This window comes from Manacus vitellinus, unplaced genomic scaffold (genome assembly GCF_001715985.3).
Source record: "Manacus vitellinus isolate BGI_N305 unplaced genomic scaffold, ASM171598v3 scaffold_59_pilon, whole genome shotgun sequence".
Taxonomy (NCBI): domain Eukaryota; kingdom Metazoa; phylum Chordata; class Aves; order Passeriformes; family Pipridae; genus Manacus; species Manacus vitellinus.
Window position 1 is genome coordinate 2,224,957 of NW_021940681.1, and position 25,863 is coordinate 2,250,819.

The 25,863-nt window shown below is 38.6% G+C and overlaps 1 protein-coding gene across 1 annotated transcript in view; it reads right to left on the bottom strand.

The window, feature by feature from the left end:
• LRP5 (LDL receptor related protein 5) overlaps positions 1 to 25,863 on the bottom strand; it is a 105,793-nt gene that overhangs the window by 71,654 nt on the left and 8,276 nt on the right. The window contains exons 2-4 of the mRNA XM_018082033.2: positions 20,607 to 20,804; positions 16,949 to 17,145; positions 14,979 to 15,110 (exon numbers count right to left, since the gene is read on the bottom strand). Of these exons, the coding sequence (XP_017937522.1) occupies positions 14,979 to 15,110; positions 16,949 to 17,145; positions 20,607 to 20,800 (523 nt within the window). The 5' untranslated portion in view covers positions 20,801 to 20,804. The remainder of the gene's footprint in view (positions 1 to 14,978; positions 15,111 to 16,948; positions 17,146 to 20,606; positions 20,805 to 25,863) is intronic.

Genomic DNA, 25,863 nt, shown 5'->3' on the forward strand with positions numbered 1-25,863 from the left:
AGCAATATGTGTCTTTTTCCTGCTCTGTTATTAAATTGATGCTGTGTAGCTTGAAAACTGACAAGAAGTTTTTATTGTTTGGCAACACTCCAAAACTGGAAACCTGAACAGAAGTACTTTGTTGCATTTCATCCAGACCAGCAAACACCTGTAGAGGGCGGCAACTTCCAGTTCCCACCAACAGCCCAGACTGAATGAAAATGGCTATTATGGGACATATCTTTCAAGCCCCCTAGGAATAACAGAAATTTAAAGCCTCATGAGAATAAATATTTCACACCTAGATATGCCTATGGAGTTCTGGAGGCTCAGAAGTTGAATCTATTGCACATGAAAACCAAATTCACATTAATAATGGATGCTGGACTGTGCTATTTGCTTTTGGGTTTGGAAATCAGAGCTTAGTCTCCAAATAATATCTCAGAAGCTCTGAAAAGAAATAGTGCTCAGCCTGCAAGTGTATAATGCAAGAAAGGATCTAGAAGTGCAGTGTTGTAACATCACCCAAACACTTAGAACTACCTCAAGAATCAGCTCCTGAATGAAGTAGTGCTGCTTTTCTCCTTGACATGGGCTGCTTGTTCTCACTCCTCTATCTCCCCCTCTCACATGCAAGCACAGCATGGGTGTGTGTTGCAAACCACAGTAAAGAGCTAATCCAAACAAAAACTAACTCAACAGAAATAAATCCATCAGCCCAAGTTAACAACCAGACCAGCAGAGCTCCACAAACACTTGTGCTGGCACGGGGAGGGACTCCAGCAAGAATGATTCTTCCAATCAGTGTCAGCTGACGAGGTTTGATAACTACAACATAATTTGCACCAACAAACTTTGAGGGAAGGCTTGAAGGAGAAAAACAACAACTCAAGGCTCACAAACCCCATGGAGAAAAGGGAGGAGTTGAAGCCCATACATTCGTGACAGCAAAGTAAGAGAGACATCTACCACCTGTCCACAAAACACATTTTCTAACTTCAAAGGTTGCAAAATAAAAACAGGTTTTCAGGAAGAGTGTTTCTTATGCTTGAAACTTCTGCTCTCTTCTGGACATAGCAAAACTAGTAACCTTTCTATTGAGGGAACAACATGCCTCAGCAATCCATAAAAGGCATTACTAGCTTTATGAATGTCCTGGATTTTAGAACCCTTACTAAATAAAAACAATGGGATATCTAAACCACTTTTTGATATTTAAAATGATATTTTAAAATGTTGGTTTATTTCCTGAACAGTGAAAAAACAATTGATCATTTTCTTAAACACCATGGTGGACACAAATCCAATATAAAGCTCCTCCTCTTTTACCATGCTTCTTTGCTAGATGCAGATTTCAACAAATCATCTTTGAAAAATTAACTATCTATAATGGCAAACAGCACGAAAAAAAGGTGACACTGTTAACTACTTCATGGTAACTATTTTAGAGTACATCACATGCGAGACAGTTCCCCCACAGCTATTTTAAAAAGCCATTTGGAAACAAAAGCAGTCCGTACTCTGTGATACTGTTCTCACTCTCTCCTTCAAGGATTACCCCAGGAACAGTAGTCTTGGGGCTATGATGACATCTCTGGATTAGAAAACAGGTTAAAACCTAGATAATATGGAGAGAATCAACTCTATGCAGAAAGAGAGGATCTTCAAAATCAGTTGTAGTCAAACACTGATCTCTGCAGTGTTAAAACCAGTGTCTTTATGGAGATTGTGTGACTAGAAAGGGTTTTAGAACTCTTCTGTTTCATTAACGTGTTTGTGTTGACATTTTCTTACAAGTTCCTAACTGGTATCGATTTCCATGGTGCTAAGTATTACATGTGCTTGTTTTATTCCAACATTACTATTTTTGAAGAACTTATAGTGTCACCAGACACTGGTTTATCCAGAGTGTGTTAGCTTCACAATGGCAGAAATGAAAAGCAATTCATGGCATATTATATCTTAATTACTATTACCTCCATATTACCTCCAACAGTATTATTATCCACCACCAGATAGTCTCTTTACAGGAAAAATTTTCCAAAGGTCCTACCCATTTACTTAAACACACAGAAAACATTTGATTTTCTAATGCAAATTAGAATTACACTCTAACAGTCAAAGGGGGGGGGAAATCACTGTTAGAGAGAGCACCTATAAACTAGGACATGGACCTGCAACTGCAGAGGTCAGAGAGGAAGCTACAGCAGCACAGCAACTACAGCAGAACCAAATACCTCATGTAATGAGGTTTTATATCTAGCTTCTATGTTTCTGAAATATTTCAATTGTGGGAGTCAAAATAAAAACTCCTGTTTAGTCCAAGTTAAGTAAGAATTCAGGTCTCAAAACTCAACATGGAAAGGGGGATGTGTCTGGTCATCTAAGCGCTCTACAAACACAGAAGAGTTTTGAATTCTATATTTAAAAAGACAGGCCAGGAAGGTGAGGTGGTAGAGTTGCCCTTTATGTAAGAGAACACTTGGAATGCACAGAGCTCTGTCTCGGGGAGAATGATGAGCGAGTTGAGACTTTATGGGTTAGGATTAAAGGGCAGACTAGGCAAGGGTGACATTGTTGTGGGTGTTTGTTCCAGAACACCTGATCAGGAGGAGGAGGTGGATGAAGTCTTTTACAGACAGCTGAAAGGAGCCTCAGAGTCACAGGTCCTGGTTCTCATGGGGGACTTCAGCCACCCTGATCTCTGCTGGAGGAACAACACACCCAGGCACACACAGTCCAGGAGGTTCCTGCAGAGATCTAATGACAACTTTTTGATACAGGTGGTGGAGAGACCACTGAGTAGAGGGTGGGCTGCTGGACCTTGTACTAATAAGGAAGGGCTGTCCGGGGATGTGAATGCTGGGGGCAGCCTTGGCTGCAGTGACAAGATGGTGCAGTACAGGATCTTGCAATGAAGAAGCAAGGCCATGAAAAAGGTCCTGATGAAAGCTAACTTTGGCCTCTTTGGGGATCTTCTTGGAAGAATCCCATGGGAACATGTCCTAGAGAAAAGAGGGGTCCAACAGAGCTGGTTAATAGTCAAGAAACAGCACAGCAGCTGTTCAGACACCCACAGCACTCAGGTTCATGTCCATCTTCTGAATTTCTACTATATTTATGTGTCTGCAATCAATCTTAATATTGAAGTACAAGTAGTTTGAAGCAGAGGGCCATCAAATACATGCCTAGCAACTGACAACACAGCAACTACCAATATTACATGTATTTCTAGGACTATCAACATTACAAACCTCATTGCATGGGAACAAACAGATAAGAATCAACTGCATATGTTTTGTCTCTTCACACAAGGGATTGCAGCTTCACCTTGGTTCACTGTGAACAAGGTCAGAGACAGAGGATGGAACTGGCAGTCTAAGGCCCAGAGTCTAGAGATGCTGAGGAGACAATGGTTTGAAAGACACTCTTAACACCCCCTAAAATTCATAATTAATACCAAAACAGTCTACACTTCCTCACAGCAGCAATAATTAGATTCAGCTTTATCTCAGCTCTGTCATATGTTCACCTGTGCATAAGACCACACATTTATTTGCATACCAAGCAGTATTTTGACCAGGAACAGGACAGCTCAAACACCATGAATCAACTACATCATGACTACAGCCTTCCTGAAAACAGAAGAAAACAACCTGTTTCTGACACATTCAGCTGCTCTGACTTCTTCTGCAGGCAGACACTATTGTAGAAATATTCCCAACCTCAACTCTGTCCCATGGACATACATGGCTAAAAATGAACAGAGAGAAGAAAACTTCTCTCTGCTGGCCAACCAACCAACAAAACCACCACTAACAACAAAATATTCACTTCACTTGACAACTGGGACGTTTTATTGGTGGTTGAACTGGATGCCTCTTGGTAACTTCTAACATACCTCTAACTGAGACTTAAGGGAAAAAGAAATAATAAGGGAAATGAGCTACCATTTAAAGTTCTGGCTTCTTGGCAACTTCCACTGTAGAGATGTTTAACATTAAGTCAAATATTACACAACAGGACCCTTGACAGACATGCATCCTTGAATGTTAAAAAACACATGAACAGGGAAAACGTTACTGCAGTGTATATCACTACATTACATGACCTGCTTGAAAGTTGGTAAAAGATCATTATAGCGGGTAATTTGATAGGTGCAAAATCCCCCATCTTTTATTACAATGTAGTTTAAAATTACAGTGTTAGTTATAACTATATCTGACTCCATTAACAAATTTCTGCTAGAGAAAAAGAGTTGGCAGCAGGCTCTGAGCACATCACAAAGAGATGAGAACTTTACATTGGTTCTGTTTAAAAACCTGGACAAACACGCTTGTCTGGCTCATTAGTTTTATCTGTATCATGGAGGTATTTTGATTATTAATGTTGGTAGGAATGTTTTCAAGGCTACAGAAGTGTTATGCTGTGACTTGCCTAATGTTATCCTAGATATCCTAGAACCTGCCTAATACATTACAGCTAGTGCTAAAGTGCTATGGCATATATTTAATTAACATCATCTTCAAAATCCTCTCTCATTGCAGTCACTTTTCTAACCACATGATTAAGAGATTCCCAGCAAAATTGCTAACTGTTACAACATGGCCACATATAACACCACACAATGAACAAAAGCCTTTTTTGGGGGGAACGGGGAATGCAAGCTATTCCAACATCACAATTGTAGCAACCAAACACTTCAGCAAAAAGCTTATGCAAAGTTTGCTATGCAAATCATAGACCAGAAAACCAGAAGGAACTAAGTCCCTCTAAAGTTTCAATTCAGAAAGCATTTTAAAATACACAAATTAAAATGGTTTTATTTTTTTCAACTGGTTTAAACTTTGAACTATTTATTTTCTCTACTCTTTTTAATTCAGCACAAGGTTTCTGCAGATCTTCAAAAGAAATTTTCAGTATGTCTAATATCCATAAAAGCTGATGAACTGTTACAGTTAAGACAGAATCATAGAATGGTTTGTGTTGGAAGGGACCTTAAAGATCATCTACTTCCAACCCCCTTGCCATAGGCAGGAATGCCACCCACTAGATCAGTTTGCTCAGGGTCTCATCCAACCTGGCCTTGAACACTTCCAGGGATGAGGCATCAGAGCAATATCTGAATTTCAAAAAAGAAACAAACTAAAAAAAAAAAAATACAACAGAAACCAAAATAATACTGCTCAAGGCACTTATTCTCAATCCCTGAAGACTATATGTTCTATTTGCCACCAATAAATCCTATAGAAACAGGTTAAGAGCCTTTTTTTTCACTTACCCGTGATGCTTTCCTCCCATATCCAGTAATCAATATTTTTAATATCTGCGCTAGGATATTGTCTTTGCTTTGCTTTGGTTGGTTTGTGCTCTTGTTATTAAAAATTCATGCTTCAGTGCTGGAAATGGTGACTATATTCTATTTGCAAAATTAACTCCAATTAGAGTTGACAGAAGCAAAACAGGCCACCTCACCACCTTGACAAGGGCTTTTTTTATTCTTCCATTAGTCCCCTTCACATTTGAAAAGTAACAAGACATCTATAATACAGTAACAAATGTTCCAATTTATTCACCCAACCTAAACATGTAGACTTCAGTGGCTGCCTCTGCTAATCTTTGTCAGAAAATGCCATGCTATTCCTTTCCCATTTGTCTGTCTGCTAATTAGGCTAGAACAACAATCTACTGTGGGACTCATCACCCAGCTTTATGTACATGCATGTGCATGTATCTGCACGTATAGACTCAGTCTCATCACAAGCAACTTCAGAAATCTCTATATTTGTGGGGAGAAAATCAGGTAAACTGTAAAAATGGGAAAGCTTTTAGCTCTTCTCTAAAGAACAAAATGGTAGACACTTTTTTTTAAAGAGTGTGTTAAAAGCACTTCAACTGCTTTAAAGGCAACTCCTTTACAAGCTATTTGAGTACAGCAGTATTTCAGCAGTCCTGATAAACTAAAAAGATTTTCAGAAAAGTGTGAGATTTTTTTGGTTGTTGTAATACAGTGAATTACCTGGCAAAGTTTCAGTGTAAGGCAAAAGGGGGAAGAGGGGACCAGAGTATGGGGCTGAGAGAAAACTTCATTATTCTATATGGAGCCTATGAAAATTGGTACCACTGCCATGCTTTTTAATAAGCTTTCCACAACTATGACATCTTGCACAAGGGTTCAGTATTAGCCACTCTTCACACCACAAGAAAAATGGTGTAATGAAACCAACTGTGAGAGGTTTAAATCAACAACGCTGTGTAAAATCCCATTCCCGCTCTTCAACTTCCTCAGAAAGCAGTAATATTTAAGGAGTTAAACAAACTTTGGCAATACCTAGAAATAAATCAAAATTCTTTTTCTATATTCTCCTTGGATACCTTAACAGAGCCAGTTGCAACACAAACAGCACTATGCATCCCAGTTAGGCCTTCGTTTATCTTTCAGTCTGAGAGGAAGACAGCACTGCTTCTCACTGTGTGATAGTGGTGGGCTGCAAAAGGCTGGTGATGTACTCTAACTCGACACTGCACATGCAACACACATCAGGGTTACCAATTTAAACCAAGGACTGTGTGCAGTGGGAGTATGCAACCAACAAAATAGAAACAGGAAAGGTTTCTTTGAAAGAATGTTTTGAGTGGCCACATTCAGACAGGACTTGATTTAATTGAAAGGTAAGTAGGCATAAGGAAAACTAACACTTGTGACAAAGAAAGGAAATACCAGAGCACTTACGTAACTCATAAATTACATCATATCTGTCTGCATGTTACAGTGAAAAGGCTATTGTCTACTGTTTCTTCCATTATCTGAGTAGCAGACTTCTAACAGTTACTTTGCCTGAACCAGGAAAAACACCTACAAATCAGAGTTTTGACACATTCATACAGCCACCAAAATGAGATCCCAGAAATGGAATATTAGTTAAACTGCACAGCTGATAAGATCATTAGCAGCTGACTAAGACAAAACGTAATGTTTCTTCCAGAAAAAGCTGTTGCAACACAGAAATCAGTTACCCTATTCTAGTTTAGAATGGAGCTTCTGTGAGTTTGTACACGCCTGGTACTATACTTGAGAGCACAAAGCTTTGTAAAGTTACTACTGTCAGAGGATCAGATAGCTAGCTCTTAGGAAGACTTACTCAAAAAAGCATTAGTATAACTGCACTGGTAATAACCAGAATCAAAGATCAGCACAATCCTGTGGCTATCACTGTACCAGGCAGAGAATCTGCCCTTATACACAGGTTTCATCCAAAGGCCTCAAAGCACTTGAACAACTAAGTCTTACCCTGCACCGCCACCCAGCCTGAGGTCTGTGTATATATATATATATGTATGTATATGTAGAAAGATTTGAAGAAAGAGAAGGGAAAGTTGGAAATGTTAAGTGCTAAATCTGAATATTAGCTTATGGATATCATAGTCTCAGCTTCTACTCTTTATTAACCAAAAAAAAAGAACATTCCTTTGCACAGAATTCTTAATAACATTGCAAGCCATAGGAAAAAGGACAGGCCAAGAAAAAGTCTGTCAGAAATCCCTACCACCAAAAAAGGGTAGGCTTTGGATTGTGGTTTTTCCTCACAAAGCATGGTTTTTAAGTTTACATGCACCTATTCTCTACTGGAGATATCCAACTCCACTGGCTCAGAGTAAGGTATCACTGACTTTAGAAGTGACATCTATTTCACCACCTACTTTCTCTTAAGCAGAGTTTTGGCAGTAACACTTTCAAATAGGTACTGATCAAAAATTCATTACAACTCAACAAGATACATAACATTTAAAAAAAAAAAACAACTGAAGAGAAATGCAGCAGTTTTTCTACAATCCCTACAAAAGAAGTCAACTTCTGTTGACTTCTAACTGCAGACATTTCCCACTCACTGAGACCTTGAACATACTAAATTTCTCTGCACTGCTGTCTTCCTTTACACAAAGAGAAATAACTACTTTACACCCCACGAGCCCTCTCTGAAGCTGGTAACTGTAAAATGCTTTGAAATTTAAGCATTATTTATTATGTTCCAAGTATGATGGAGCCACAGAAAATTCAATTCTGAGTGACACAATCAAGAAAAAACAAAACACCAAAACAAAACAAACAAATACAAACATTTGCAAATTAGGGTTTGCAAATCTGGGGAGCGCTGCAATTTCACAGTTGCTACATTGATGAAGTAAAATAGAGCTTGACCACCCAACGTTTGAGGAGGCAGTCAAACTACGGCAGCTTAACAAGTTATCACTGGGTCTTGGTAACTTTATCTATATATGTAGCTAGCACATACTGAATGCAAGATAACAAAGTTTACACATAAGCCTTTTCAGTGCAGACCCAGGGTGTGGTTCTTTTGCAGCATAAAACCAGCTTCAATACAGAGACTCAACAGTGTTGAAATGGGAGAGTGTCCCTTTTTCCTTTATACACACACACACACAAAACCCCCCAAACCCTAACCACAAACAAAATAAACTTTAACTAGACAGTGTTTCAGAGTCCTGGAAAGTAGTCATCAATTTGAAACACGCACCAACAAAGCTTGAAAAGAAAGTTTCATTCACTAAGCCCTTAAAAACCACTGACAACAGAACTAGAAGATGATATGGCAGACCTTCAAGAATGCTCTTCACGCCCTCCAGGTTTCTTACAGTATGTTTCTAATGGCTTTTATCCAATGGAATTAGAAATAAGGCCATTTCCATATGAGGCAATTTCATTTGCTCGCTACACAACGTACTCCCCATTTAGAAGGATAAAAGTTGCTATGAATAGAAAGTAATGCAATCTTCTGATATAAATCAAATAAAATCAACATAATACATTAAAAAAGGCAAGGGGGAAACAGACTCAAAACAAACAACATCTACACATGAATGAAAGGGGAAAAAAACCACTCGTGAAATTTTTACTAAATGGAGTAGAAACAGAAGAGGTAGCCTCTAGATTTCCTGGACTCTTCAGGTACCCATTGCTGGACAGTATTTACTTACAAACTTACAGTTTCAACAATTCAACATAAGCAAAAGAACACCTCTGGGAGTGCAATAGGGAGAGAGGGAGTGAAGAAAGAGTCCTCCACCTTCTAGTAACATCTCCCTATGGTAGTCAGACACCAGGCACAGGACAGAAGACATCTAAGAAGTAAAAGTATCTTGCAATTAAAAGACCATGGTTTTCCACAGCTGCATTTCAATCACAGAGCTACCAATGGGGAGAGACAGGTATCCAGTCAGCTGTCAAGCTTCTAGTAAATAAGGTAAAATCAGTTTTCTTTTTGTTTATTTATCTTGTGACAAAGGGATTAGGACATAAGTGCTGCTTCCCAATACAGCCACAAATCAATGCCAGAATATAATCAGAGTTTATTTACTGATATGGAAATTTTCTCTTCCAGCACCCCCCAAGCTAGAAGACTCCAGACAGTTATTTTAGATTATTCACACAAGGCCAGCAGAAGCTTTCTCAGGTACTTGAAAGAGCTGATTCTACAGCAATTATCCTTGATAACAAATGTCTCCCTAACCCTTCTCTTTTGCAAAGAGGCTTTTCATCACCAATTAGCAGCTGATCTACTTAATCAGAAGGTCTGGATTAGTCCATACTGTTCCTCTTTATAAATCAGGAAAACATGTTTAGCAAAGAGACCTTCTCCAGTGGTTAGTTCGCATGAGATAAATACTTCACAATGAAAGTATTTGTCTGCCTGCTTGTCTTGCTTGGAGGCTTAGTTGCTGTAATAAGGTAATGATTGCTCAGCCAAGGAACCTCAGACAAAACTTTTAAAATGTATAATGTGCACCAAGAAACACACAGGAGATGTGAAGGAAGTGCCTTAACATTTCTTCCTCCAATACTCTCCTATCCCCTGCATAAAAAACCCCAGTACAATTCCTGCAGTATTTGCCAGAGGTTCCAAAACCACTGTTTTCTATTTTGCAATGTGCAGAATGCAAAGGAGAAATAAGACACTGGGAATATTAGCCAACTCTGATCAACTGCCTCAACAACAGGATCAAGGATAGACAGGAGAAGTTAACTCTTCAAACACTGAGGCTAGCACATTTTTCTCCAATTATGAAATTGTGTGTGGGTTTTCTGTTTTTCATTTGGGAAAACAGAATTTCTCCATTTATTTTGAGAAACTACAGCTGTCACACCTTCCTGGCAGAAACCCTTCAGCTTCTATCACCACATGATATTGACTCAACAGCCAAAGCTCTCCCATTTTCAGGCAAATAACTGTTGCCTTCAACTGCAGAAATGCACCTCTGGTGTTCAGTTGTTTGGGTTTTTTTTAAAATGTTATGTATCTTGAGGTCAATGTGTCATGTCTCAAATGACCACTTACGTTCTGACATACCAGGGACAAGACTACTGCAAAAAGCAGCTGGCTAATTAAACATCTGGACAGAGATATCTGAAAGGAATCAGATTTTTAGAAAGTACCTATCACTGGGAGGAGGGGGAGCAGAAAAGGGAAGAAATTCTCCTTGTTACTCCTTTAAAACAACCTCCTAACACTGATTAATTAAAAGAAGGTTCTAAAAATGAGTAACTTTTTTAGTTTGACTCACACTATGCTTAAAGCTAAATATACGGCAACAGCTCTTATGCTGGTTTAAAGGACTGCTCACACTGATGTACAGTATGAGTTTAATTTCCATATCTCATGCAGTGTAAACCCTCTTTTCTGTAAGGGTAGATTTGCAGGTGTAAAGAAGCCACCAAGTTAATTGAGAACTCAGGTACCTGTTTCAATGTCAAACTTGCCAGCTACATCAGCAGGCCATTCACAGGTATCATGGGACACACAAACACTAACAGTTCCTGCCCTTAAGCATTTATAGCATACACCAAGTGTGTGTGTATATATATATATATATATATAAGCATTTTTTTAAAACACTCATACCCTAAGCCAATTTAATCCAAGACAATAAAGCTGATCCTCTTTCATTCATGATAATGTAAGAAATTTAAAATATAAAATAACAACTACAAACATTTTAGGGTTACTAAAGGGCTTCAAAAAATATCCAGGTAGGATCTTGAATGCATTTCCTGATCCCAGAGAAAGTTACAGGAGTTTTCCTGTGATCTCAGTAGGGTCAAGTTTCCACTGCCATCATGAAACAGACAACTCACGTATCTGTGCATTTTACACAACTTACCAAATCATCTCAAGATTATCTCTAGTTTAAGAATAAGAAATTTAAACTTTAAAAGGTCTTTAAAAAATATTATACATGTTTATGTATAAAATATATATAAAACATCTGACAAAAAATAAAACTGAAAGAAGCAAAAGTCACAGAAGAAAAGAGATGTGTTAACAACCAAAATGGTATCATTTAGTCATGTAGTGGACCAATGACACTTGTCACTGTACCAAAGAATTTTCTATAGCTGTATTCAGCTGCAGTATCTAATACCTCCTGCTTTTCAGAGGGATGCAAATATATCCTAATTTCCTTTATTTCTGCTCTATACTTTCCTCTCTGTCAAATCTTAAAGCAAGTCATTAGCAGGAGTCAGTGTAATCTTGGATATTTACCCTTAATATATTAACCAGCTGAATTGTTTTGCACAGCCTTTAGGAAGCAGCCCTGACAGATACAATCCATTACTGCGCATTGCAAGTACAGCATCAGCTCACAAATCTGTCCCCAGCACACAGGCATTTACTTTTTCTGAGTTCAGTAATAATATCAACGTAAGCAGAAGCTAAGGTACCATTACTATATTGTTGTTTTTGCAGCCAAATTATTTGTCTTCAGCTATTGCAGAAGATCATTTACGTTTTTATTGCACTTTCTGGAGATGGTTTTGCTCAGCCTACTTACAATCATAGAATATCTTGAGTTGGAAGGGACCCATAGGGATTATTGAGTCCAACTCCCCGTTCTTTGCAGAACCACCTAAAACTAAACTACACGACCAAGAACATTGTCCAGATACCCCCCAACTTAGATCTACACTGAGCAATGCATAGCATATTAAAAGAACATACCTCAGTTGGCACTGCCCTTACTTCCTGGTATCACTCTTTTCTGCAAGCTTCAAAATACCAAAAGCATTTCTCTGAAACTATGGTAAACTCGGAGGCCATGGACAGAGAAGGGCTATCTCATAAAGATGGACATCAGGCTCTTACTGGTGTTAAAGATCAGAGCCTGGATTTAGCACTAGAAGACAGGAGCAGTCTAGCTGTAATGGAAGACTGCTGATGCAGTTTACCACTAAATGCTTCCCCCCTGCCAAACACTTATTAAAATTGCACTTGATGTCACATTTGTCACCTATCGCTTGCATGGCATGCAAATACACCTATACCTCAACCACGCCTTCTTACCAAAAGGTGTCTCATATTGCTTTCAACTACAAGAAAGGGAACGGAATCGTGACCTTTCTCAGCACAAAAATTGGAAAGACAATAAATCAGGGTAAAATTAAATCTCCAAGAGATTTCAGTGTCACAGAAAGGTTTGGGTTGTTTTGGTGTGGTCTGTTTTTTTTTTCTGGAAGCAAGTACAAAAAGATTCCTCTTAATAGAGACTTAAATTTGATTTGAGAGGAATTTAGATACAACAAATGTGTGTAACACTCAGGAATGTTTGATTCATGATAAGTACATCTGCCATACGTTGTATAGGAAACAGAGAAATCACCCAGCACAGAATGAGCAGTTAAAGTAACATCAGGCAATTTCCTTCATATTAGAGAGTAAAATACATCATGCAAAATTAAAAGGAAGACTTTACAGAAATTAATAGCTTCCCCTCTAAACTCCAGAGAAGACAAAGGAAACAGAGCTACTGTTTGCATGACTATTGTTGGTTAATCTAGTGGGCAGCAATACAAAACATCTACCTGCACAAAACAAGCACACATTCCCAAAGAAGAACATATACTTGATGCCAGTTGCAATCTATCTATCTATCTATATATATTTAATATATATCTACTGTAGAGCTAATTAGAACAGAGAGAACACAAGAATGAATCAACACCAAAAGCCAAAACTACAGAATAATGAACTAGTCTTTTAACATAGACCCAATAGTTATGGCTCCAGCGTATCAAGTTATATGTTTAATAAAAATATAAAAATCCAAAGTTTCAGAGTTTCAATACATACAGATGTAACTCTCAGAAAGGCAAATACTGGCACAGCCTGTCCTCAAATTCATGGTTTTTGTTAATTACATAGGCCCTTTACCATTCAACACCCTTTGTAAAGAGCTACAGAGCTCTCTTGCCTGAACATTACCAACATATGTATTCTTCAGTATTTACGAGAGCTGAAACCGCCTAAGAGCCTCAGGGCTTTTCTGTACAAGAATTCTTTCAGACAGATATATACAGTAACATTATATAGTTACATTTGCACCAGTAAACTCTCCATGTGGACAGAGACTTTGAGAACAGAATGCTTTTTCTTCTTGCAGACGAACCCTCAGTAGTATTTGTGTAATTCACATAAAAGCCTGAAGTCAAAGAAACTCAAGTGCCCAAGTGACTCTGTACTTTTGCACTTTTGCCCAAGCCAACAGGGAACAAAATGAAGAGGCAGTCAACATCCTTACATCCATAGCTCCCGCTACAACTTTACTACAAAAGGCTCCTGTGGAGAACAGAAAGTCAGTTCTTTGCAACCCAAGAGTTAATTAATAAGATGGGAAAGAGAAGCACATGGATGTTGGCATAAGGCAGACAGGACAACAAAACATGGGGAGCTTGGGAAAGAAATAACCCATAAAACTGAACCAAAAGGCCACATTCTTATGCAAAACCAGATTTCCTGTTCTCGTCCCACTTTTTTGCCCTCTTTGACAGAACACCCTTGGCAGATTGTCTCGCCTGACAATGGAAAGGTGAAAGCACAGTACAAGCAGTTGCTCCTGCTTGTGCAATCCAACAAAATGCCAAAAGCAGGGTGACCTTCACTCCCGCAGCCAGAAACACAAGGTCAATATGAACGTTTAAAAAGGTTGTCCTGAGCATTCAGCAAGGTTTTTATAAAAACTGTGAAAGGGAAACTTTCCAAAGCTGAAGGAGGAAAGAGAAAAGTCTTTCAGCAGCTGCAAGGACTACCTTATAAGCCTTTCAATTGCAGCAGGATGAGCTAATAAAGCTGGCCCTTAAACCCTGGAGGTTCAGTGTTTAAATTGTGATTCAAATTCACAAATGAAAGGCATCTATTTTACGCTTGCTCTAGTACACAGACAAACCAAGTAACAGCAGAAAACTATTATAGTATTTGACTAAACTCAAAAATGCACTGGAGACAGGCAGCAGACTAGGCAGAACATTCTCCAAAACCTTGCCTCCCACTGTCCTACCATCATATCACTGTTCATTGCCGGCTTTTGTAAGATGCACTTTTAAAAGAGGTTTCCTGATCAATGACAGAATCAAGCTTTCAAAGTACACTACTAGGTTCATTCAATCTGTGGATATGAAATATGCATCTAGTTTTACTTTCAATTAAAGGATATACTCTAGCTATTATTCTCTAAACAGCTTTCTATTGGTGATACACAAGCCTCTTCTGGGGAACATGGAACAGCCACCTAGAACATTAGTTTCTCTAGCTCAGTTATCTCAACAACTCAGCCACCACTTCTGTATCATTGACCTCTACTGGACAATGAATGGGAGGGAGCAGAAGTTTGTCCACTGTCTGAATGGAAAGATGTCCTACACTAACTTACTTCTAATAAAATTCTTCAGCAATGGGTTCCACATACTACTTCATTCCTGTGGAGAACTGGCAACACTAAACACAGTCAAAAGTCTCTGATTTCTACAAGGGATTATTACTTCAGTTCATAAAAATCACCATTTTTGGTAGCTTGGTGGGAAGTTTGGATGCAAATGACATTTCAGTGTATCAGGCAGCTCCTCTCAGCTCATTTCTTCAAGGTTCAGCTTTGAAGCACTGAACCCAAAACAAGCCAACACTGTGACTGTAGAAAACCCAAGCTCTTACCTGCTTTGCATGTTCTGCCATCGTCTTCTAGCTGCACACCAGTGGGACAGGCACAGCTGTAGAAGGGGTCTCTTGGAGACAGCAGACACAGATGGGAGCAACCACCATTGTTTTCTTCACATGGAGTGTGAACTTCAAGAAACCAAAAAGATTTATTTTCATTTTTCTGGAAGCCCTAAAGCCCTTTTTTCTCCATGAGGAAGAAATTATAGATACCAAATAACTGGCACAAGCTTTAGTGCTAAAACACAGAGGAATCACAACACAAACTGTCTGATTTCCCACACCATTCCCCACCTCCCCACCCTCAGCATCCTACTTCTAGGGGTACCTAAACTGAGATGTAAGCAGTTGGTGGGGTGATCAGTTCTATGAAAGAAAGGAAAACGTAATAATTTGTACAATTCCTACATTACAGTGGTGTTGCATTTTGGAAATACCTTTTTCTTTTGCAAAGCTTTTACAGCAAGACATATCCCTGAATCATCAGGAAATCCAGAGGAGCAACATAAAAGGAAAAAAAGTGGGGGAGGAGATGTGTACAGGAGAGGGATGGACATAACCAAATGTTCCTATCTCTTCAGATGGGGAAAAAATGGCAGCAAGACATGAAACTGTAATAATAAATAATTATGGATAATATTCCCACTTATTTAAAAAAATACTTGCAAGTTGTGCAAGATCTCTACAAAATTACAGTTTGAGTAATCATCTGGACTACTTTAATATAAAAGAACAAAATTTACAGCTCATTTGACTTTGGTTACTTCCACTGACAGTCACAGAGGAAAAACAGGGTGAGGAAGGAATCCAAGTCTGATCTTAATGAAGTCAATGGCATCTGAGCTATTTTCAGCATATGCTATTTCCCCATGCGCCATACTTTCTTTGTGACTGACTCAGAAACACTATGACCCAAGCCTGGGACATTCTTGGAGCTAAAAGCAATGACAAGAATTCAGCATAGACAAACTCTTATCTGGAGCTGTGAGATAAACCAGGGTGCTGTGCATACCCAGCAACCATAATGAAAACTTGCTTATGTTCCATCACCAAGATAATCTCCAAACTCCTTTTGCTTACTTTCAAGCCTGTTTCCTCACATCCCATAAACTTTATTGGAATAACAAATGTTATCTTTAAGGAAGCAGAATTTACAGTTGGTATAAATAAAGAAGCCAATACAAATGGCAAGAATGTCTTCCCTAGACAAGAGCTGATTCTTCCCAGAGCTACATCGGAGCTACATTTCTACACCATTGCTTTTAAATCCCATTCAAAAAAAAAAAACCTAGACCAACTGCCACATGGAATCACATGCACATACAAAACACATGCAGCCTTACTTGAATACTCTACAGTGATTTCCTCTGAAGTAGCATCATACAATATCAAGAAAAAACATACATGTTCATCTAAAAGCTCAAAACTAAATCCCTTCCATACTAAAACATTCACAAACTATTTGCTACATATTGAAGATTAACACGATCAAGTCTGGACTGCAAAAAATGCACTTATAAGTACAATATGAACATGACATATTTTGTGGTAATTCTACTCATAAGTACAATATGAACATGACATATTTTGTGGTAATTCTACTCATTAAAAAAAAAAAAGTCATGGTAAGCACTTTTTTCAATTGTCTTTAAAATAATGGCATTGAAAAGATGCCAGGTGAATCAGTATCATTCTCATTCAAATTTTCCAAACCAAGAGAAGTCACTGAAGTACTGCACTGGATTTTGGATTTTGTTAACAAATGGGATGGTGAGTGAGCTTATACCAATTCAGGTTGGAATTTTCAAAGAAAGGTACAGGATTCAAGCATTTACACCTTTAGCAACCAATCCCCTCACAAGTGTGCACAACCTTAAAACTTCACACTAACCACTTTTCTGATTAACATTTTTCCTGACAGGTAAGTAACAGTCATGCAAAAAGCTTCAGGGAAAAGGAAAACATACAGTATGGCTGCCGGTCTGGACTTAGGACCTGGATGTCCATGGGAGAATAGAGGGCAGACAATATTTCTCTTCTTTTCTCTCCCGTCCTTTTGTTACAGGCGTGAATGGAGCGCGTTTGCCAGTCCGTCCAATACAAAGTGTCCCCAGACAACGTCAGAGCAAAGGGATGAGTAAGGCTACCTTCAACAACTTTTTGCCTATGTGAAAGAAAGAGCAAGGATTAAAAATGGATTGCTTCCACTTGTTACCATGCAGAATGAAAACCTGGCTTTGTAAAACTCATATAGAAGCTGTCGTCTTTTAACAAATTCACTGGACCAAGAGATTCACTTGGTGATAAAAGTGACAACAAACTGAAAACTGTAAAATAAGGCTATATGCTTTCATAGCAATAAAGACACAAACATACTGGATTTCATAGCACCAAAGTATCTGATTCAGTTCTACACTGACAGCTGAAGATCCTTAACTTCAGGAGCTGTGCAAACACCCAAACACAACTGACTTTTCAATGAAACATAAGGCCGAATACTGCCCCTCCAATTAAAGCATTACAGGACAACTTTGTCCAGAACTTCAGTTGCACTGAGTCCTTTCTTGTAGCAGACAAAGGAAGAAATTACCTAAGAGTCTCATTAAATTAACCCCTCTTTAACTTAGTCAGCAACAGAAACAAATATTTTTTCAGATTATTTTTCTAATGTAGAGCAAGGGTCACTTATATTTTTTCTAAGGCTAAATATTTATAATTAATACAAATCAGAAACATTTCAAGATGTTTCTTCAATGACATCATTCAGCCACACTTCTGAGAATGCATATATTTTCACATTGGTTATTAGCTGAACTGAGAGCCAAAAAACACATGATGTTTCTACCCTGTTTTCACAGGATCCCCAAGTTTATACCTATTGCAATAAATTCATATAATTTAGATCCAATAGTTTCGGAGACATTTATTAAGTCAGAGAAAAGATACTTGACAATTCCTTAGTCAAAACACTATGTAGTCAGTTTTCACAAAAATTATGCATTTTATGTATACAAAAAGGCATGCCCACACCTTTCAAACCAGTTGTGCTATGACACAACAAACCAGTAAGTTATTCACCATACAACTTTGAGAAAGCTGAAGTATCAGTGTCATCCTGAAGGAAAGTGACAAACTTATTTTTCTTATACCTATATTCAGATCTGCATTCAATTTTTTTCAGTTGAAGGGATTTTAGGAAAAACAAAAACCAGCTAACATTTGGCAGGGGAAGTATTCTGTTTTATTTTGAGTAGCATAGTTACTTATTTGCCTTTTCCAGGTTGGAGGGGAAATAAAAAGGTACCCCAAAATTCTTGACATATATTCAGACACGGACAAGTGCAAAGTAGACTGACACATGCAAACAACTATTAGCATATACATGAACAACACAGATAATGTGGAAAAAAGAAAACAAAAATATTAATAATCTTTCTCTTCTAGAGATAAAACTGAAACTCTTCTAAAATTTCTCTTTCAAATTATCACTACTTCTTTCACCATAAAACACAATAGAATAAATATAAACACCAATTTCTCTTTCCACTCTCACCTTTGCTGTTTCTTTTTGACTAATAACAGCAGTGGCTGTATTCTAATATCATAACAGCTGTTTTCCACTATGTATTGCCCTATTTCCATCATTCTTAGATATCAAGTCTCCCCTTCTCCTGTAATTACATCCCTTGAAATAGTTCCAGTCAATGTGCTTGCAAACTGAAGCTTGCTAAGACACAAGACACAGATTGCTCCAGTAAAATTAATCCACTGCACAGAACAAAAATTTCCTTTTTATTTGAATTCTGAAGTAATTCTGAATTGATTCTGGGATGAGAAGAGTGGAAGCATTTGAAACGCTACAGATTTTTTTATTGACATGTATGAGTGAAACTTATTTTACTCCATATTTAAGGAACAGAAGCAACTTCCAAAGTTATCATCTAGTCTGAACAATTACACAAGTTACTATATTCAAAAATGCCTAAAAGTTCACATGCAGTTAGACATAAGGAACTTTCAGAGTGCACCCTGTACAGGAATATCCTGACCTCAAGAATGCATTTACATACTCTAGCAGCTGAGTAAAATATGCAGCAGTGAGCCAATTTTTTTTTTATGCAAAATATGTTATTTTTTCCTAAAATATGATCGGACTGATGGTTCAACAGAAATCTGCTTGAGAGGCGGTGCACATGCACTGATCTATCAGAAAGTAATTTGGACAGACTGATGTAATTAGTGTATTCAAAGGCTTGCTCCCTTTTAGGGGGCCTTTCTCTACCTTAAAATGAGCAGAATAGATTTCACTTGCCAATTACAACTTTAGGGTTTACACAAACGTCTAAGTAAAGTTTATACAATTTGCATATATGTCTGATAACCGCAGAAGCAGCCTGGAAACCTTACACTCTGCCACTCACCCCCAGATAAGACAAACACATTCATGTTGTTAAATGAAAATCTTTCTTTTTGTCTATGAACCTGCAGCCAGCCTTTGAGTTACCACTGCCTTCCGTAAAGGCCTTTTTCCTTGCCTATACTTCTGACTGTCAGTCAGTACTTGTCACTTACAATGCCACCATTATCTAACTCTTACATACTGCTCTCAAAGGAACCTCAGTGTTTTATAAAGGACCTTTATAAAGGTCAATATTGCTATTCTTCTTTTATGACTGTGAAAATCAGGCACAGAACGTATCTCAGTAAAAACAAAAAAAAATTTGAAAAACACCATGCAAATGCAATGGTTTTTTGAGGGAGGCATATTATTTTATTATACAGACCTACATAAAATAGAACTCCTCCAACTTTTTACCAAGGCAAAATGATTTTATTAACACTGACATTTTAAATGTTACAAAATCATGAAAATGAAAATGTCATTTTATACAATCTGAAGACCAAAACCAGACCATAATGCAGAAATTGCTTTGGCAGGACATTTATGGCATATTACACTCACCCTTCAGGATCAATACAACCTTCCCATTGAACACTGCACAGAATTGAAAATGCAATCTCAAATGCATAAGTCTGCCCTGTCTGAAGTGTCACTTCTCTGTGTCTACAAAAGCCAAAACTCGAACAGCACACTTGGACAGGAGCCACCAAACAAAACTTTCACAGTGTGCTTTCCATCAATCTTTAGAAAAATCTGCTTCCTAATTGCTTGCTATCTGAAGCAACCTGAATTTGGTTAATTAATAGGCATGGCATAAAGGACATCTTTGGATGGGGCTAAGGACAAGTGTGTCTCAATGTGTATTTCCTGCTGGAAAAAAAGACATTAACAATACTGTAAAATCCCAGTCACTAGTTAAATGTTGTATTGCCTAGGATCAAGGATAAGCATCTCCAACTATTTTCAACACAAATAAAAAATTCTGCTGTACAAGAAGGCAATGAACAGTCTATAGGGAAATACTGATACAAATAGTCTTACTTTTAAAACCAGTTTTACAGTATGTGAGGCTATTTTTTGCAAGGCTATTAAGAATTGCATTTAAACAGAACATTAAGGTATTGGCATTATTCCAGACTACTGAAAAAAAAAAGTCTCAGTTCAAAATGAATGTATGAAACGAGAAATAACTTATACCATATTATTGATTAAAGGAGACTTACCTAAAGGAACCATCCAGATTTGCCCTATGAATGAAACTCAGTTTTGCATCAGCCCAGTAAAGTTTCTGTTCGTCAAGATCTATCGTGAGTCCATTTGGCCAATAAATATCTGAATCAACAATTATTTTCCGCATGCTGCTGTCCATTCCTGCCCGTTCTATCCTGGGTGTTTCACCCCAGTCAGTCCAATACATGTATCTGAAAAAGACACACACGAATTAAGCCACAATACATGCTGGTTAGCTTTAGGAACAGAAGGGATAGCAACTCCTTGCAAAGCTTGTAATGGTATATACATAGAGGGGCATACAGACACCAATGTTTGTCCCCAAAACTTTAACAAAATCCAGTTCCACAGGGCACAAAAGAAGTCCTTCATGAGATCACCTCTCACAAGCTTTGTCTCTATATTGTGTTACTGTTCTCTTAAATGTTTGGCAGTACTTGATTATCATAAGCATTTTTAAGTGAGTATCATCCTGGTGTGGCCAGTTATTACATGTTAATATCCTAAATCCTAAATCTGAAGCAACTAATTACCCATCCAAGAAGGCAATAACCACAGCTTAACTTCCTTTTGCAAGTCTATAGAGAAAAAAGAATAAAATCAAGTGCCCTGAAATTTGTTTCTCCAATAAATAAAACAGGAATCCCAGACTTGGAAAGACTGCACTAAATTTTTGGATGTTTTTTCCCCCTTCCATCCACATCGCAGTTTCCCTGTCACTCCACCTATGAACAATTTAAGTAGCCTGAATAGACATTAACAGAAAGGACCAGATCAAGGTGTGGCAAATCACACAATATCTGCATGAAAAGCTGAGAGTGTGCAGTTAGGAGAGAAATTGTCTGGTCAGAAGAGGACAGTCAGTTCACAGCTGGTAAACATTACCCAGCATCATAAATCCAGCTTGCAAATTCAACATGTCAGTGGTGCAAACACAACACAGCCAACTCCTAGCACAGCTACCTCAGGCCAGTAAGAGAAATATATTGCTTTCCCAATGCCAATACAGCTATTTGGGGCATGGGTCTGTGTCAGGGAGTGTTTGACCTGACTGAGCCCTCAAACAAAATTAGATGTCTGTGCACTGGACCGACCACTCCCCAGGCTCCCTGTGCTGTATTAGATCAACAGGACTGCCAGATGGGCACCACCTGGGTAAGTGCACTAAGCCAAGTCCTCCTGGCACTGGAGCTCCAGGAAAATGTGGTACAGAGGCATTTATCTATTCAGCCTTGCAAAACCTATGCTTAGCCAGATTTTTCACAACCTGGATTATCCCAGACCCTCAGATCCCTGAAGACAGCACTGGCTATGCAACCACACTAGGAACCAAAAAGGAAGTAAATGAATGTGCATTGTGAAAACATATATCCACACAAAAAGCTTCATGGTTGTTTTTTTAATGAAAGAGAATGCTGCCCACTTTGGGGATGAAATGGGGACTACATCTGTAATTGCTGTCATGTTCCTCAGCAGGATGGTCTTCCCTTCACAACAAAAGATCCCCCTGTAAACTACAGTAGCTCTGTAGCTGCTTTACATGCAGCTGGGGCCATCAGTTCAGGCAAGGAGGCACAGGCAGCTGTACAGTTATTCCTAGGACATGTCCCTCACAACTCACTTAACTAAAATGTTTTGATCTCCGTGTACATAGTACACACTGACTCAGGCGTACCTCCAGTTCCACGGCAGTCACAGCACCTACTTAGACCATTCTTAGACCATTCCAACAATATAGATAGACAGACAGATAGAAATTGCTCACTTGGATCACAACACACATACATCTGAGCGTGCAAGGGTAAAACAAGAAGTTTTCTAGTTGAAATAGTAAAGCTCCCATGCAGATGAGTCCTCCGGTTTCTGAGCTCACTTTAGCCCGGTTGAGGCAGAATCGTGTCCCCAGGTAACTTCCCAAAATTTCTCAGCTCCAGAAGCCAGGACAGACTGACTGCTCCTGAAGAAGCAGCAGCAGTAGCTGAGCTGCCCCACTTCACAGGACAACCTATGAATGTAAATGGCCACTCATTTTGGTTTTCCTTACCAAGTCAGGCTGTAATTTGTGGCAACTCAAACTGTGTGGGGAAGTAGCTATTGACAAACAACGGAAGACAGAGAAAAGCAGACATAAAAAAACCTGTCTACGCAACCAACTGGTGAATCAGAGCGTGAAACTGATGTGGCCAAATACTCATTTTTGATCAGGTCAAATCAGTCCTCTGATCCAGCTCATCTGCACTAGCTTGCACCATTTGCATTCAACTCTATGGGAATAAAGACAGACAAAAGATGGACTGTTAAATTAAGAAAAACCTGGCTATTAAAGGTGGCTTTGTGCCATATCATACAGCTATGACAATCTCACACTTACTTATAAATACTTATTGAAATGTATAAATGCAGACTAAAAACAAGCTTAGAAAAAAATAAAAAAAATCCCATGACAGTTATTTAAAAGTAAAAACAAAGGAGACAAAACTAGCTAAGGCCTATTAAACCTTTAAAGCAGTTGAAATAAAAAGGATGAAAAAACATCCCCAAAACTATCATTGAGCAAAATTCCTCTCCTCAAGCCTTCCATTAAAATTGCAGCCTGTCCTGAACCTCAGTGCATTCAGATGAAGGAAAAAAAAAAAAAAGTCTGTAAGCCAAAGAGTCCTCGTGGCTTTTCTATGATACTAAAGGAGCTCCAGCTCAAGAACCTCCTCCTAAAAAAATATTCTGTTGCATAATTTCATAGGTGATGTGTATTTACCTGTGGCCACACAGAGACTGCTGTACAAAAGTAGAACTTTCAAATCCACGCACAAATATGTCACAGGAAAATTATATCTCTATGTTTCAGCTCATTAAAGAGATACAAAGCTCAATGCCTGTGTCATTCAGAAGTTTAAAACTACACAGTATTAGCAAAGTTACTGCACCACAAAGGAAGGTTAGCAGGATCAATATGCATTTAGATGACATGTAGAACAACCTGAATGCAGGCAGCCTTCTTTCAAAGCACTTTTCTCTCAAGTTGGACATTTTTAAAGCAACATACCCTGTCATCACCTTGCCCGATTGCAGGGTGTCCCTGAAGTAGTGTAAAGCTGATCTTCCTGATGAACTTTTCAGAGTATACCGAGTCTGCAGTAATCAAGAACCTAAAGAGGTAACAGTTTCCCTCCCTCTGTGTGCTACACAGAATCTCCATGGTCCATCACAGGAAAGCAAGCCAAGCCATGGAATGGCAAATACAATTTTTGTCTCCATTTAACCTCCTCCCCTTTTCAAAGAGGCTTCTGTCCTTTCATCAGGTATCAGGTGCTGAATTGCCATGAATTATAGGAAATAGGCTCAGGCTTGGGGATCTCTTAACAGATCAAGATCCTGAACTGGGAGTTTGGGTATCACTGTAAGAAGAGATCAGCTGATCATCTGTTCCTGCAGCAGGAGTGGGCGTCTCTGGTCTACCTAAGCCTATTTAAAACCATGCCACTGCCAAATGGAACAGTTCCTTCCATGGTTCCTACTCCTGGTGCTGACATTAGCATCCTACAAGGAAACAAAAAGAAAAAACCCCAAACATTTCAGCTTAGAAAATGATCAGTCTGACCAGTGGTCTCCCAGCAGCGATGCTAAAACAGAAGGAGCAAATCAAGGCAGCAACCACCCAGCTGAAGCCATCTATGAAACTTCCTTGGAGAAAGAGGCAATTCTCATCAAGTTCCCCTAGATAAGTCACTCACTTTGGACTCTACAATTACCTAGGGCAGTTCCCTTCATCCCTCTTCTCCCACTGTAACATCTAGGCTGTTTTGACATTTTATGGTCAATATAAGGTGCAACACAACACTGGACATCAGACCTCCACAGGCCATAAAATATCATGTTTTAACTGCACGCTTGTGAGAGATTTCCAAGACCGCACAAAGTGTCAAGCTTCCCTTTTTTTGGCCCTCCTCTATTTTGAGTGACCAACCTTGTTCCAACCAAATTAAGAACAGTGTCCCAGCCGAGACACCATACACTGAGAGTCAGCTGAAGACAGAAATGTTTTTGCAAAACTTACAAATCCTAGCGAAAAAAAATCCATGGTTATTACGGAAAGAATGACACAAGCTTAGCTAAAGCAGCACTGCAAACTTAACTGGAACAGTAACAAGAGAAAATTTTGGGGGTAAGGGGGAGCTTTCTTGATGTGATTAGTTACCAAGAGAAAGAGAAAGGCTGCCTATCCTTGAAACAACACATGGATCTGATTAAGAAAATTAGTCTTCTGTCAAAACTACTGAAATCTTCTTGCACTATCTGGGTTCATCACAGAAAGAGCCATACAGGAAAAACAGTGGAGAAATTAAGGATTTTAGTAATGTCCAGTGGTAACCATTATGTCTTGCATTTTCCAAATGTCCTGTCCCCAGTACACAGGATCAATTCTTACATAAAGAACAGATAATTTTGATAGGAGCTTTATGGACAGGGGAGAACATGACAAGAAGCTCCAAGTGGCTTCTCAGAGAAAGCAATCAGTCTGCATGCCAGAACAGTTTATATGTGAGGAACTGATTTAATTCAAGCAGACTTAAATTAACCTAAATTCAGGAGCCTAGAGTGGTAACTGGCATATTATTTCTTTAGAGGGGAAAAAAAGAAAGCTTTTTAAAATTTATTTTTTTAAAGAACACTCGAGAGTCCACATCTCTTATTCACCTCAACAAGAAACAAGCACTTTCAAACAGTCTAGACATCATCAATGTTTCTGGGACAGATGATGGTTTAGACTGGGGTTTTGGTTTTTCAAATATAACCTATTTTGCTGGTGTCCAGTACATTGCCAATCCCTATCATTTTCATTTCACCATTTTTAAAAAATGGGTATTTAGCCCAGACAATGTTTCAGGAAAATAAGTAGACTATGCAAAGAATCTCAGTCCGGTACTACCTATGCTATTATGCCTTCCAGTTTCAGAAGCCAGTCGAAAAGATGCACATTGAATAATAATGAAGAGTCTAAGGCAAGTATTTGGGTAGGTTTTTTGTTTGGTTGATTTTGGTGGTGGTGGTGGTGTTTTTTAAATGTAAATTACAGAGTTTTAAATACCCCTGGGCCAGGGCATACCATAACAATTGTAAGAAGTTAAAAATATCAAACCCAGTTTGTACACATTAGATTGATCACATTTCAGGACTGAGATATGGCATCTGAAGAGTTTTGTATCCTGATTGGATTGCAACAGGTCAGTAAAACTGAGGCTATAAAAGAGA